This window comes from Dipodomys ordii, unplaced genomic scaffold (genome assembly GCF_000151885.1).
Source record: "Dipodomys ordii isolate 6190 unplaced genomic scaffold, Dord_2.0 Scaffold5, whole genome shotgun sequence".
NCBI classification, from domain to species: domain Eukaryota; kingdom Metazoa; phylum Chordata; class Mammalia; order Rodentia; family Heteromyidae; genus Dipodomys; species Dipodomys ordii.
In genome coordinates, this window is record NW_012267221.1 from 33968824 (window position 1) to 33985478 (window position 16655).

The window sequence follows — 16655 nt, forward strand, 5'->3', positions numbered from 1 at the left end:
GCATGAGGCCTTGGGTTTGATTCCTCAGCACCACATAAGAAAAAAAAAATCCAGAAGTGGCGCTGTGGCTCAAGTGGTAGAGCGCTAGCCTTGAGCTGAAGAGCTGAGGGATAGCGCCCAGGCCCAGAGTTCAGGCCCCAAGACCGTCAAAAAAAAAAAAAAATCCAGACAGGTTGCTGCCTATCTTTCAGTATAATTGGAAAACCAAAATGCTATTAAGCATTCTGACTTCTAAGCAGACATTTGATTTCAATTTGTATACGTATTCGTTCACAGCATTATTTAATGTTTTTAGGGAGACAGATGTCTCCCTGTGTTGCCTTAGGCTGGTCTTGAACTGGGCTGAAAAGTCTTACCATCTCAACCTCCCCAATTGCTGGAATTATGGGTGTGTTCCACATCATCATGCCTAGTCTGCGACTGAGATTTTAGTAGCTTTGGGAAAAAAGACCAAAATTTATTTTCCAGTACTTGCAAGTATTGGAATGTGTTTATATTTTATCTTCACCAAATTCTTTAGCATAACATACACAGCATAGGAAAGTCACTTCTGAAAAAAAATTTGACTGATCCACCATTTTACTGATTAATTGTCATCTGCTTGACACTGGAAATACAAAGTAGAGACAGATCAATTTACTGGATGCCTCTCAGTCTGGTGCTGTTAAGAGCAAGTGACCTACAAGAGCCTTATTTCTTCCAGTTCTAACATCAGGACTACACCAACGAATCAGTTTTCCACAGTTAAACAACTCAGACTAAAAACAAAACAAAACAGTACTTTTCTGAGTTGATTTATGAAAGTTTTTATCAATTGTTTTTTACTGAAGGACGTTTGCTTGCTTTTTTTCAACCACCCAAGTTCAATTGTAACCCACCTCATCTGGGAGAGGCTGGCTCGCCTTCTGGAAGTTTATAATTAAGTTCAGGGTTTTGTGTGGGGGATAGGATTGGAGGGGAGGAAGGACAAATAATGATAGAGTTCCGTGGGTGAGCGCCTGCCAGGCTAAGTAGCAGAAACAGGAGCAGCGGATGCAGCTTTCCGCATTCTTAAACAAAAGTACACGGTGTGTTTGCCGGCGGGACCGGGGGGCCTGGGAGCTGCAGCCATTCTCATGAACAAAGGGTGGGTTGCGGCTTCCAATCACTGCTTATCTCGAGTTTGCAAAGTGCAGGTCTGGGACTCAGATCTAGGACTGCTACCCCTGACCCGGGCCCTGAAGCTCTGGGCACCAGAATCCAGCTCGAGCTCCACAGGACAGGCGGCGACCGCGCGCACGGAAGTGCGCTCGGCTTTCTCCAGTCGGAGATCGGCTCGGCCCCCACTTCCTCCTCCTGCACGTCCGCTCAGCTTCTGGGGCGCGGCTCCTCCTCCCGCCCTGCCTCACCCCCCCCCCCCCCCCCCCCCCGGGTCCTGGGCTGCTTTCAGGCCGAGGTGCGGCGCTGGCTCGACTCGCTCGCCCCGGCAGTCCCCGACCGCGGGTCCCAGCGCTCAGTGGCCAGCCGCATCGAGGCGAGAGGCCCGGGGTTGGCCGTCCCCGCCCCGCACGCAACGCGCTCCACGTCCCGGGGCGGCCGCCGAGCAGCTCAGCCCTCCTGACTTCCCAACTCGGGCTCGGGCTCTCGGGGAAGCCAGTGGCCGGCCGGTTCGGGCGCGCAGGCGGCGGGCCGCGGGCACCGGTGCGCCCCGGGAGAGGGCGGTCGCCTAAGGGCTCCGCGTCCCGCGCGCTTCGGCGATGGCTTCCCCGCTGCGGCGCCCGCTGCATGTTCGGGGCGGCTGCCTCCTGCTCCTTCTTCCCGGGCTCCTGCTGCCTCTCGGTGGAGCCTTCAACCTAGACGTGGACAGTCCTGCCGAGTACGCTGGCCCCGAGGGAAGTTACTTCGGCTTCGCGGTGGATTTCTTCGCGCCCAGTGCTTCTAAGTAAGTGACCCCCTCCCCCATCACCGCGTCCCCACCACGCTTCTCTGTCCCGTGAGCTCAGAGTTTGCTTGTCTTCTCCCCCCCCTCCCGCCCCTCTCCCCCACCCCAGGGGTGGCTGGGTCCTGGATGGATGGAATATTTGGGGCAGGGGGCGAGAATGATGATGGACTCTCGGTCTAGGCACTCAACACCCAGTTCTGCCCGTCTCCTTAAAATGCCTGGGGTCGAGGGAGAGACCCAGGTTTTCATCAGACCTTTGCTTAGACTGAGAGTTCAGTCGGGGCTGAGACCCATCGCCGGCCTCTATCTCTGGGAGAACTTGGTTGATTTCTTCTCCAAATGTTTCCTCTCGTACCAGGCAGCCTATTCAGTAGCCACGCTCTGCTTCACGCCCTTAATGTTCATCTCTCCTTCCCGCCCCCCCCCGACCCCCCGCCTCCACCTCCCCAAACAAGCCCTCCCCCCACTCGCCTCCCAGACTGATTTCTGTTTCTTCTCACTGCTTTTCCAGACACCCTGATGACTGAAGTGACCATGTTATTGCCTTGCATTTATTTATTGTGCCTTATCTTTGGGACTGGGAGAACTTTTAAGCTGTTAGATGCGGTGTGTCATCTGCTCTTTTTATAGAGATGCACGATTTAGGTCATTGTTCCCAAAGGAGCCGGGAAGGGTGTTTGCTGAGGTTTCGTTTTCTGCGGGACACTTGAATACTGCGGCGTCTGGATCTTGTACTTTCAGATGGCCAACGACCTGCGTTGCGGGGGTCGTCAGGGTTTGTCACAGTTCCCGTGGTTATTGGATTGAAAGTTGTCTTGGACTTGGCGGAAGGCTGACGTCATTCTCCCGCCTCTCCCCCTCCCCCTCACGCTAGCGTTAGGAATTCTGAGTTAATGGGTGTTCACTGGATGCTTTATGAGTTTCATTCTTGTTTTCAAGAGGGACGACGTTGTTCCTTCAGTCCTAAGTTTTTAAAAAGTTGTGACAAGTTAGGCTTTGTTGCTGAATTTTCTCTGTAAGCTTCCTCTCCTCCCCCCCCCGCCCCCTTTTTTGGGAGGATTGCAGGATACTTTTGATGGTTAGTAATTGCACAGGACCGTTGGTTTCCCCCCTCCCCCCCCACACACCATAAGTGCATAATTTGATGGTGGTCTAAATTTATTTTCAGTGTGTTTCTGAATGTGGCTGAATCATTCATTTGGTAACAAACCTTGCAGCAATATACACAGATGGTGGCCCGCAGTGGAACCTGCCTAGTGCTCTCTGTAGCAAGCTCAGCTTTGTTTGTGACTTCCAGTTACAGTGTTTCCTGTGAGGCCTGGGCACAGAGTTTTCCAAAATGACTTTCAAGATCAGTAACTGTAGGATACGATAGGGAAAAATGGGGGAGATGATGGAAGGGGTGACCTTGATCAAGATGCACTGCACTTATAACCTGACGCCTTTAATTGAAACTGCCTCGTACAATTAGTTAATAAAGCAGTCATTATTAGGCAGCGTTTACTACCTTCACATTCAAATTCAGTTTGGGGATGGGGATGGTGTTTGGGATTGGACCCCACCCTGAGGATTCTGTGTCTTAAGATTGCCCCCAACCACTGAGCCACCCTCCCAGACCTTCTGTTTAATCATTTTCATCAGCCTTGCCACTTAAAAGTTTACTTTCACTGGGAGCTAGTGGCTCATGCCTGTAATCCTAGCTACTCAGGAGGCTGAGATCTGAGGCTTAGGGTTTGAAGCCAGCGTGGGCAGGGAAGTCTGAGACTCTTACATCCAGTGAAGCATCGAAAAAGCCAGAGATGATACTGTAGCTCATGTGAGAGAGTGCTATCCTTGAGCAAAAGGAGCTCAGGGATAGCACGCAGTCCCCAGAGCTCAAGCCCCAGGACCAGCAAAAAAACAAAACAAAACTTTTCAGATACTTTCAAGGATTCAAAGAAAATCTTTACAGCATTGTAGTCACTTCCAAGGGTGCCCTTTTAGATTTAATTTGTACAAAAAATTATCATTGAGAGTACATTGCCTTTAACATGTTTCAAAGTTGATAGTTGTACAACTTTTCTGTTATTTCTGTAGCAAACTTCTGAATTTTGTGGAAAGATGTGTGAAACTTAAGCATATTTTTTAACCAACTAGGAAAAATACAGTTCTGTTGAACATTTGATGATATTTCCTCTTGTTCTCACAAAAGATGTGATTGATCATTGGCCAGTCATTATGATCATTATACTATGATGTCATGCCTGCATATGTGTTTATGTTACATGACTTCACCATGTGTCTGAAATGGTAAGGCAAAGCTTGGCTTTGATTTCCTATAATGCTAAGGGTTTCTACTTATTGACTTCTTCACATTAAACAAATATTAATGCCAAATTATGCTTAATATTGTAAAAATTAAACTATGAAACTTAATTGGAACCCAAGGAACATGGAATGTCATTTAGGATATAAGTTAGATTTCTTGTCATCTTTTGGTGTTATCATAAACTTCTAAAGGAAAAAATATACACAATAAGACAGTGTTTGCTAACTTAAGTTTTTCATTGAGGGAATGAGGATTATTGAGGAGCAGCAATGATGGTTCTGAAGTATAAAGTGTCTAGATAATCTAGGCAAGCTGCAGAACTGCTCTATACCTTGTTTTCTCATTTTTGAAAATTGTTATTGAATTAGCTCCATATTATTGTGGACATTAATAGATGAGCATTTACTAAAGAGAAGGAAAAAATGAAAGACTAAATGAAAGCATTATGGTGGCTACTCAAGATACTGCTCTGGGAATGAATCTTAGATTTGAATTAGAAATTCACAAAATGAGTGATTAAAAATGATTAAAAATAAAAGTTAGCATAGCACTTCTTTTCCTCCCTATAACCATTAGCTTATTTTTAACTGTATTGTTAAACTAATATAAAGATCTTATGAAGGTCAAGAACAAGTCTCCTTTTTCTTGTGGATAACAATTAAAGAAATTAAATAAGTTGACTATTGATTTTTGTCTATGTGTAGATTGTGCTGAGGCCCAAATCCAGGGTTCCACATGTACCATGTAAACTGAGTTACATCTCCAGGTTTTTTTCCCCCAAATATTTATTTTTTGTTTGTTTGAGAAGTTAGATATTTATTGTTCAAAGCGGTTTACATACATACATATATACATATAAGGTATTTTGATTAAATGTATTCCATCTATTACTTTCTTACTCCTTTTCAGATATTTAATTTTTTTGGTGCCAGTCCTCGACTTGAACTCAGGGCATGAACACTGTCCTTTACTTTTTTCACTTAAGGCTAACACTCTACCACTTGAGCCACAGCTATACTCCCAGTTTTTTTTTTTTTGCCAGGGGTTTCAGGGGGAGCTATGTGTGGTTAATCAGAGATTCAAGTCTCACAGACTTTCCTACTTGGGCTGGCTAATTGAACTTCAATCTTTATCTCAGCGTCCCCAGTAGTTAGGATTAAAGGTGTGAACCTCTAGTGCCTAGCAAATATTTAATTTTTAAGGATAGAGTAAGCAATTTGCTTATGTATTCTCCTGCTACCATAGATGATTCTTACCACATATAGATCTATATCTTTATCCACATAATCAATCTTTCTGTGTAGATATACACACATCACTGGTTTAAGAATATTGTCTTCTTCCTCACTCTTTATGCTTGTTATGTGTTCCTGTGACCCTAAAGATAAGTTGCGTGTCTTAGAAACTGAAGGTCCTTCTATCTCCTTTGTGGTTCTCACTGCTAACCTGGCAACACTCAGAAGGGTTTTTTATTGGCTAAAAGCTCTGTCCTGATGTATCTCAGATATAAAAGTGGAGCTCCAACTTGATACTTTAATGGCTTGTGGATGCTTCTGTTCTCTTGACTAAAACTAAGTCCTTTTTCACTCTGTCAGTTACACCTCCGTTTCTATTAATGGCGCCATCATTCTCTCTGTTGCCTTGGAAATGATTTCATATTCCTCCCTCTCACTTTCTATTTTTCTTTGCACTCCTCCAGTATTAGTGCTTAGTCACTTGGCAAAGGTCTTTGAACCTGTTCCATGTTAAGGTTTTTCTGCATCTACCTCTGCTTTTGCTCACTGTGACATCCGAAAGTCAGCCCCAGTCATCATAGTCAGGTCCTCCCTAACAAGCATCTGTGTTTCCAGTACTTTTATGGTTCAAAAATCTCCTCTTTTGATCCTGATACTCTGCTGCTTAAATTCCCTCAACAATGCCTGAAAGTCCAAAGTGCTTCACTTAGAGTGAGGTCCCTTAAGGTCTGCCTGTCTCAATCTGTACTTACTTATTTATGTATTTATTTTGAGGGTTTTAAATTAACATACATTTGTTATGCAATGGGGATTTTATTTGTTTGGGTTTTTTTTTAACTGTATTTTTTTGTCTTTTCTTTTTTTTGGTACTGGGGATCGAACCCAGGACGTTGCGCTTGCTAGGCAAGCGCTTTGCCACTGAGCTACAGCAGCAATGGGGATTTTATTGTGACCTTTTCATACATGTTTACAGTCTACCATATCTACTCACTCCATTATTCCTTTTTCTTACAAATAAACTATTTTGATCATACTGACACTGTTCACCACACACACCCTCTCTGTTGGCCCTCCTACTTCCTCTGATACCTGCCACCCCAACCCAACTTAATCTCCTGTCATTCTTTAGGTTTTTGGCCAGTCCTGGGGCTTGAACTCAGTGACTGGATGCTGTCCCTGATTTTCTTTTGCTCAAGGCTAGCACTCTACACTTGAACCACAGCACCACTTTTGGCTTTTTCTGTTTTTGTGGTACTGAGGAGTCAAACCCAGGGCTTCATGCTTGCTAAGCAAGCATTAGCACTACCACATCCCCAGCCCCTGCCAATCTTCTTTTTGTGTGTGTGTGGTGTATATACCCTCTATGAAATGGTCTCATCATGTTGGCCTCTGCTACTGCTTAAAGCTCTTGTCTTGTTACTCCCTTCACCATTGTTCCAGTACTTTACAAAATGCCTTCAGTGTATTTTCATGAACTTCTGTGTGGCCTAGCTATGTGGGTTAGTTTTTTTCTTCATAAGTAAGGCATATGCAAAACTGTGACTCCAAAGGTCGTATGTTTTTTGGACACTAAGAAGAGAAAGCATAGGATTTGTAGTTACTGCTTCTGTTTTCCATCACATAAATGTTGACTCCAGGGGCTGGGAAGGTGGCTCAGTGGTAGAGCGCTTGCCTTGCATGCATAAGGCCCTGGGTTCAATTCCTCAGCACCACATAAGCAAAAAGAAAAAAGCCGGAAGTGGCACTGTGGCTCAAGCAGTAGAGTGCTAGCCTTGAGCTGAAGAGCTGAGGGACAGCACCCAGGCCCAGAGTTCAGGCCCATGACTGGACTCAAAAAAACAAAAACAACAAAAAAAGTTGGCTTCATAACATTTATTAAATGAAAATAAATCTGGAAATGAATTATAGCTCTGTAGTGACATTCTGTACTATTGTATTATTTCCTATGTGCATGTATGTTTTTTTTTCAGCAGTTTTTTTGGGGGGAGAAAGGCTCATTGGTCACCCCAGAGCCAGCTAAATATATTAAACATGCTTTATCTTGGAAAGGTCAGTGCTGAAAGCAGCCAAATAACTTAGTTCATCTGAAGGGTTTGAGAAATGTACTTGTCATTGCTTGGCAGATTGCCCTTCCTTGGTAGTCAAGGTCACATTCTCTGAAGCAACTCCCCTTTAAGTAGATACTGGATAGGAAATACATCCAGAGGACATGGTTTTTGGGTTGGCTTCTCAGATCCTCATCTGTCTCTCATTTCTTCGGCTTTTCATGTCCTCTCTGTCTTTCTGTTTCCTCCTTCCCATATCTGTGTTCTGTCTCCTTTTTTCCTTTCCTCTATGCTCATCCTTCTCTCTTCCTTCTTTTTCCTCATTCCCCACTTACTTTTATTTCTGTTCTGCCCAGCCCCCTTTCCTCTTATCTCTTCTTGACATTTCATTAACAGCCCACTTGAGAACCGGAAGTAATTAGTGGAAATCAATCTAGGCACCCCCGAAGAATGGTGGGGATGAGAATGATGAGATTCTTGGGCAGGTATTTGGAAAGAGATGGAGTCTGTCAAGCTAAGTTGCTCAGTTTCAGATTGGCTGCTTATCAGGGGTATCTCTTGCCAGCCTCATGGAACCTGGAAGTCATGTCCCACTGAACTATTGTCAGGAGATGCTGTGAGCCATTTCTTTCCTTTGTCTTTTCCTCCTTCACTTGAGTTAATTACTTCACCATTACTGACCCTTTGAAAAAACTGAAGAAAGAAAAGCCCTCCGAGAATCTTTAAGTTTTATATTTCCTACTTTGTTAAGGACTAGTTTATTAATTGTTTTGATTGTTTTTAGTTCCAGTATCATAACTTTGTATTGATGCTTTTGTATTTTCTAAATTTTATATTTTCTAAATTTGCATTCATCTACTATCTAACTTGAAAAACCTCTTTTCAATTCATTACAAGGAACTTTGCTATTTCTGTGCCCAAAATCCAGAACTGGAACTCAGAGATTTCAGTGGCTTTTTTAATTAACCTGTTGACTTGGAGTTTTTGTGCCTTTGAATCCCAAACTCCACTCGATAGTCCTGTACACAGTGAACACTTTTTCCCTCATCTGTCCCTTGACTTACCTGAATTAAGCTGATGTAGACATTTTCTACACATTTTCACATGAATTTTGTTGTTGTTGTTGTTATTGTGGGGCTTGAACTCTGGGCCTGGGCACTGTCTTCGAGCTCTTCAGCTCAAGGCTAGTGCTCTACCACTTGAGCCACAGTTCCACTTCTGGTTTTCTGATGGTTAATTGGAGATAAGAGTCTCATGGACCTTCCTGCCTGGGCTGGCTTTGAACTGTGATCCTTCGATTGCACACTCCTGCGTAGGTAGGATTGCATGCGTGAGCCATTGGCACCCAGCTAAATGAATTTTAAGGAAGCATTTCATAAACAGCCTTTTGATTTTTTTATATTTTATATATATCTTTTTATATTTTATATACTTATATTTTTATATTCCTTCATCTTCTTCCAGATAACATTTTTTTACCACCCTGTATCCTTTAATCAATTTTTTCTTCAACCTGCAACTTTTTCTTAAGATTTTATATCTTAAGTAACTTGTATCAAAAGTTTTTCTCTCTCTCCATTTTTCTGTTAAAAACTTAATTAGGGCTGGGATGTAGCTCAGTGGCAAAGCACTTGCCTAGCAAGTGCAATGTCCTGGGTTTGATCCCTGGTACCAAAAAAGAAAAGACAAAAAAATTACAATTAAAAACTTAATTAAGCTGTGTACTGGTTGCTCACATCTGTAATCCTAGGAACTCAGGAGGCTGTGATCTGAGGAGTGCATTTGGAAGCCAGCCTGTGCAGGAAATTCCCTGAGATTATTAGCTCCAGTTAATCACCAGAAAAGCTGGAAGTGGAGCTGTAGTTCAAGTGGTAAAGCCTTGGGCAAAAAAGGTAAAGGGACACAGTGCTCACTCTTGCATTCAAAGCCCCTATACTTGAGGACGTGTCTGCACGTGCACACACACCCACACACATACACATGGAAAAAGAGAAAACTGGGATATCTTAAAACTAACTTAACTTTCATCGTTGATAATTTAGACAGAGGAATTTTATTCTCTCACTAACCTAGTACTTAGATGCCAACAGTGCTCACACATTCCTTTATTATAGAGTTCTACTAGTTTTACACATTTTTGTCCCTAGTCTGCAGGCTGCATGTTAAGGTGTACTTCAGAAACCCAGCATCTGTCTTATACCTCTAATTACCCTCATTTCATGCCTATTCAGTGCCAATAGTCTGATGAAAAGCAGCAACTTTGATCATGGGCTTATCCCAGGACCTCAAGCTATGTGCTGCCAGCGGAGATCCCTTTCCATTCAGAGAACTTGCCTATTGTGTCCTTTTTCTGTTTCTGTTAAAGTCCAACTTGTCCCTTGGGAACTGCTCGGTTCTGTTTTGTAGTTGCCTAGTAAAGAAAATATCTGAGGTACAAAATTAAATAGAATTGTTATATAAGGAAATTGTTGTAAGGGTAATTTAAATAATTGGAAGACTTTTGCATTCTGGAAAAGTTGGGGCATGTGAAAATGACTTGCTTGTATAAGCCTACCTTTAAAATTAGGGTGTGGCTCAAATGGTGAAGTACTTGCTTACTGAGTTCGATGTCCTGGGTTCAGCCCCCACTACTGAGAAGTGAGGATGTATTGCTATAGAATTTACTTTCTATTCCACTGGCAACTTTTTCCCTCCAACATATCTTTTCATGAGTTCTTCTATATGGCAGGCATAAAGATGAGTTAGAGTTCTCTATATTCATATCCTGATATGGAAAAGTGAGTTTTGATCAACAATTATAAAAGGTTCTGGAAAGTGCTCTCTGATGACAGTCGGGACATGTGTTTGCTTGGTGTCTAGGCACGTTTCCTACTCTGACCTCTGAGAAGTTGCTATGGATGAGCCTGCACTAAAACCATGCGCCTGCCTACCTGGGCTTGCTTCATCATAAGACCCCGAGAGCAGCACTAACCTGAAATGTTCTCTATCTGCAGCATATACTGAAAACATGATTTAATTCATTTGGAGAACAGTTTTATGGATATTTTTGTGCTCATTGTGTGTGTGTGTGTGTGTGTGTGTGCTCCTCAGGATCAAACCCATGGCTTCTCACATGCTAGACAAGCACTGTACCACTGATCTATACCTCTAGCCATGTGGTCAAATTGTTGATCTTTTGAAAGGATAAAACATTATTCATGGAGGTTATATATGTACTTATATTAAAATTTAGATATTGTTATTTAAATATGCATGTTTTCATTTACATAATTTGACTATGCTATCCAGTTCTGTTGTAGAAAAGAATAGAGGGCTCTGATGATAAGCTGCTGTTTTCTGCTTCAATGTAGGTGTCGGATCCTTTACACAACCTTGTTGTTGTTGTTGTTGTTGTGTGTGTGTGTGTGTGTGTGTGTGTGTGTATGTTATGAGGGCTTTAGCTTAGCACCTGGAACTTTCCCTTCACTTTTGCACTCAAGGCTGGCATTCTTCCACTTGAGCAGAGCTCCACTTTCGGCTTATTTTTGGTTAATTGGTGCTATCCCACAAAGTTTCCTGCCTGAGCTGGCTTTGACCTGACCTCTGAGAATCAGAGCTCAGACTCCTGAGTAACTAGGAGTACAACCGTGAGCCACTGGCACCCACCCCTTGTTTTTATTTAATTTTTCTTATGAAAGACTTTTGCTGAATGAACATTAAGTTGCTATCGTACCGAGAATCGTTTTGCTTTGATGAGAGAGAGCCAGGATTGATGATTTACTAATGCCAAGTATGACTGCATAAAGCTTTATTAAATAGGGCGTGTCTTGGTTGCAAGTTTTAATTTTTATTTTGGATTTGTGGGTTTCAAGATATTGTCAGAAAGCAGGATGCTTATTACCTAGCAATTCACATAGCCAGTTTTTGTCTAGTTGAGATGAGATTTGGCAGTTATGACAGAATAAATGGAATAGAAATTGATTTTAAAAGTTAAAATGGATGCATTTCATATTAATGGAATTGTTCATAATAGCAATTGTAAGTGTTTCCTTTGTAAGAAGAATTTAAGGGACAGTGTTTACTGAGATGAAGTGCTCATGACATGGCATTGGTTTCATGCTCTCTTTGTCTCTCTGTGTGCTGTTTTTCCTCATATCTCAATCCATTTCTTACGAGGAAGGCTGTGAGACTCATTTCTCTACACTCTTTTTCTTCTAGATTCCTCAGAGCTCAGTCTTTGGTTCTCTTGTCTCTGATATTCCTCCAGGTATTCTGCATGGACATATCCCTTTGTGCGTGCGTGTGTGCGTGTGTGTGTGTGTTGATACTGTAGCTTTAAACTCAGGGTCTGGCCACTGCCTCTTTGGTTTTTTACCCAAAGCTGGTCTCTTGCCACTTGAATCAGACCTCAACGTCTGGCTTTTTGGTGGTTAATTGGACATAAGAATTGATGGACTTTTCTGCCCAAGTTGGCTTTGAACCATGATCCTCAGATCTCATCCTCCTGAGTAGCCAGGATTACATGTGTGAGCCACCGGCGCCAGGCAAAACCCCAACCTTTCCTCCTGGCTCCAGAAGACCAATTAGGTTTCAGAGGCATCTCAAATGAACCCACTGAGAATTGGATTTATGATATCCAATAAATACTTAATTTGCTTTCAGTTCCCTACTTTCTGGCACCTTCTATCCATGTACTCAAAAACACATCCTGGGCTTCCTTCTTCAACATTTCTCTCATTTGTAAAGCTGTCAGCCTTCTTTGCTCATGTTCCTGACTTTTTTTCAGATCTGCTCATCTTCTTTCTGCATGTCAGGATCACCCCACTGAGCTGCTGCAAGTTTTTTCTTTCTTTCTTTGCTTTACTTCTTTCAGTTTTCTCTCCCTCTTAATGTTTAATGGGTGAAATTTAGTTTCCCTAAGGCTTTTAAAGGGATAGCCAGCTCTGGCTGGCTTTGAATCATGATCCTCAGCCTTCTGAGTAGTTAGGATTACAGGCGTGAGCTGCTGGTGCCCAGCATTTTTTTTTTTCTAATGGGAAATAATGGCATTTAGAATAACCACAGTTTATAGTAACTTATTTAGAATCACTTATTTTGCTTAGGATTCAGAATGGAAGATGCAGATCCAAACACCTAGGTAAGGTCAGGGGTAAGAAGTTAAGAACTTTTGACGCTCTGTCGCACAGTAGGTGGCTATAGCTGTCAAACTGGTAATGTGCTGCATACTTTAGAGAGTGAGGAGAAAGGACTTGGACTGATTCTTTCATCATAAAGAAAGAGTAAATTTTTTTAAGGAGTTAGATATGTTTGTCCTGATTTAAGTAACAGATTAAAGCATACACATATCAAAATTTCACACAATACCCTTTAAATAACATTATAAAAGGCCAACAAAAGCCAGAACCAAACTTCCCTGACTATCTGACTAGCCTGCATATATATTTTGTGTGTGTGTGTGTGTGTGTGTGTGTGTGTGTGTGCATATGCGTGTGTCTGTCCTCTGGTAATAGGGCTTGAATTCAAGGCTTTGTGCTTAACCTTGCTTTTTCACTCATGGCTGAAGTTCTACCACTTGAGTCATACTTCCTGTTCCACTCTGGCATTTTGCTGGGTAATTAGGGATAAGAATCTATTGGATTTTTTTTGGGGGGGTGCCTAGCTTCAAACCTCAATCCTCATATCTCAGCCTCCTGAGTAGCTAGGATTACAGTGTGAGCCACCACTGCCCAGAAACCAGCAAGTATTTTTAATATATAATTTTATTTTTATTATTAAGGTATTGTACCAGAGATATTATCATTTCATAAGTCAGGTAATGCAAACATTTCTTTTTTGGACAATGTCGCCCCTTCCTTTGCTTTTTTCCAATTTCCTCCTCTTGTCCCTGCTCACAGGTTACATAGTTCCTTTTCTATATAGTGTATACTGAATATCATTTGTTCATCCTTCCTCCCTCCCTTTATGCAATCTTCTTTGCTGCCTCCTAAAAAGACAAAACAAAAGCAACAATAAAAGCAAAAACAAACCATCATCACCACCACACCACCAACAGAACTCATGTTTCCATTTCCTGGAATCCATTTTGATAAACAGTATTTTAAATGTTCAGAGGAGTTACACCTTTGGGTTACACCAAGGGAATACTCCTTTAGTCTGACTGTATGTGAATGCCTAGAGTCCTGTAAAAGATATCCTGTCTAGTTGTGTTTGTATCTCACTTCCACATATGAGAGAAACGTGTGGTTTGCCTCTGAGCTTGCCTTACCTCATTTACTATGATTTGTTATAGGTCCATCCATTTCCCAGAAAATGACATAATCTTATTCATTCCAATGGATGAGTAAAATTCCATTGTGTATAAGTACCACATTGTTTTGATCCATTCATCTTTTTTTTTTTTTTTTGGTCAGTCCTGGGGCTTGAACTCTGGGCCTGGGCATTGTCCCTGAGCTCTTTAGCTCAAGGCGAGCACTCTATCACTTGCTAATTGGTTGTTAATTGGAGATAAGGGTCTCATGGACTTTTCTGCCCCAGATGACTTTGAACCGTGATCCTCAGATCTCAACATCCTGAGTAGCTAAGATTATAGGTGTAAGCCATCAGCACCCAGAAATCCACTTATCTTTTATAGGGCATGTAGGCTGTTTCCACAATGTGGCTATTGTGAACATAGATGTACAAGTGTCTTTACTATATCCTGTCTTGTAATGTTCTGGGCAGATGCCCAAGAGTGATATGGATGGGTCATAGGAAATTTCTATGTTTAGTTTTTTGAGGAACCTCCCAACAGCCTTCCAGAGTGGTTGTACTAGTTTACATTCCTACAAACAATACAATTGGGCTCCTTTTCCCTGACATCCCAGCCAGTATTTGCTGTTCAAATTTTTGATGTTGGCCAATCTAACTGGGGTGTGATAGAATCTCCGAATTGTTTTGATTTGCCATTTCTCTATGGCCAGGGATGTTGAGCATTTCCTCATGTGTTTATTTGCCATTCTTTATGTTTTAATTAGTCTGTCTTAAGTGCCTTTGCCCATTTATTGATTGGTTTATTACAGTCATGGGGGATAATATCTTAAACCCCTTGTATATTTTGGATAGTAGGCCTTGGTTGAATGTATCCAGCAATTTTTTTTTTTTGGTCGGTCATGGGGCTTGAACTCTGGGCTTGGGCGCTGTCCCTCAGCTCTTCAGTTCAAGGCTAGCGCTCTACCACTTGAGCCACAGCTCCACTTCCAATTTTCTGGTGTTTTATTGGAGATTTCCTGCCTGGGCTGGCTTTGAACTGTGATGCTCAGATCTCAGCCTCCTGAGTAGCTAGGATTACAGGCGGGAGCCACTGGCACCCGGCTCCAGCAAATATTTTTAAGTGAATGTAACAAACTATTAAAGAATTCCACATAATACATGCATGTGTACATCTGAATGAATTTTGAAAATATGACTTTAGTAGATGGCTTTTAAATGTGTTTGTGGATAATATCAAGACAGTGATTGCTCCTAATAAATCTTAAGATATTGTGTAGCTTTCATCTCATTAAAAATATTGTCTACCACTTATATATTTTGGCAGGATGTTTCTTCTGGTGGGAGCTCCCAAAGCCAACACTACCCAGCCAGGGATTGTAGAAGGAGGCCAAGTGCTCAAATGTGACTGGTCTTATAGCCGCCGCTGTCAGCCCATTGAATTTGATTCAACAGGTAAGTGTTTCAGCTTTGCTTCTGTCTCTTAATTCACATTAATTTGATTAAAAAATTAAGTTCAGGAACCTAATGAATATAATCACCTCTCATCCATCAAGAAAGTTATATAATGGTAAGACAGAGGACAAGGGGGGAACCAATGCAACAGCAATATACAAAAGACAATATCTTGGAAGTGATCTGTACAACTTGGGGGAAGGATGGGGGGAAGGGAAAGTAGGAGAAAAATCAGGGGAAGGGGTAACAAGTTTGACAAGAAATGTACTTGTTACCTTACCTATGTAACTATAACCCCTCTGTACATCACCTTGACAATTAAAAAAGTTATATAAAAGATATTTGAGCTGGTCATTAGCTTATGCCTGAAATTCTAGCTGTTCAAGAGGCTGAGGTCTGAGGATCTTGGTTTAAAGTTATCCCAGATAGAAAAGACTGTGAGACTCCATCTCTAAATAACTAGCAAAATGCTGGGTGGGAGGCGTGACTCATGTGGTAAAGTACCAGGTATGAGTAAACAAACATGCTGAGACAGAGTGCTAGGCTAGTGCTTGTCCCAGAGTTCAAGTCCTGGTGCCAAAAAAGCACACAAAAAGATACTGGTTTATATGACTGTTCCTTCAGCCTTCTGTCATAAGAAAGCATTAAAAATACTTCACATTTCTGTTGCTTTGGACATCTTCCATTTTAAAATGCTAATGTCAGCATGTACAAATCTGGGGAAAATCTGTTAAGATATTTTTGCATTTGTTCTCAGAAGAAGTTAATAGGAACAGCAAAGCTTGTGTTGTTTTTCTGTCAGCTAAATTGAAACATGGCTCACTGACCATTGCAGATCAACTCTATAATCATGAATACCGCTAGGCCTTGGGTTGTACTACAAAAACCAGTTGAAAAAAAAAAAAACAGTTGAGGAATCTTTTGTATTCATATAGGTTTAGAACACTTAACAAAAGCCCTTAATTGAAAATTTATTGGGAAAATTATGTGACATGTTTCTGATAACTAGGTCACTTTTTTCCCAGATATCTATGTATGTTAATGAAAGCAAGATTGTTAGACAAAAATAACTTTTAAGAATGATGAGAAAGAATTTATGTTTTGTATTTATACCAGTGAAATAAAATATGACAATCTTATACATATTCACATTGCTGTATTTATATATCTGTATATATATATTTGTGGAAGTGTAGAGGGTCAGCAAAGAAATAATGTAGTATTTCTTCTAGTATAATAGTTTTGTAAAAAAGAAAAAAAAGATTCTGTTTTGTTGGCTTTCACCGAGTACTTTCAGATAAGCCTGAATAAAAAGAATCCCCTATTCTATGCCATTATTTCCTGTTAGCTGTAAAATGTATTATTTCTGGGAACTGAATAGAAATCATCCAGTGAACTGTTCCATTTGACCTGAGGGGAACGCCATGATGACTCTAGTCCCAGCTGTTAATTAGAACCAGGTCACT

The 16655-nt window shown here is 41.6% G+C and overlaps 1 protein-coding gene across 1 annotated transcript in view; it reads left to right on the plus strand.

Annotated features, from left to right (window-relative positions):
- The first annotated feature begins 1347 nt into the window (after positions 1-1347).
- Positions 1348-16655, plus strand: part of Itgav (integrin, alpha V) — an 86755-nt gene continuing 71447 nt past the window's right edge. Inside the window, exons 1-2 of the mRNA XM_013028956.1 lie at positions 1348-1921; positions 15062-15189. Coding sequence (XP_012884410.1) covers positions 1737-1921; positions 15062-15189 — 313 coding nt within the window. The 5' untranslated portion in view covers positions 1348-1736. The remainder of the gene's footprint in view (positions 1922-15061; positions 15190-16655) is intronic.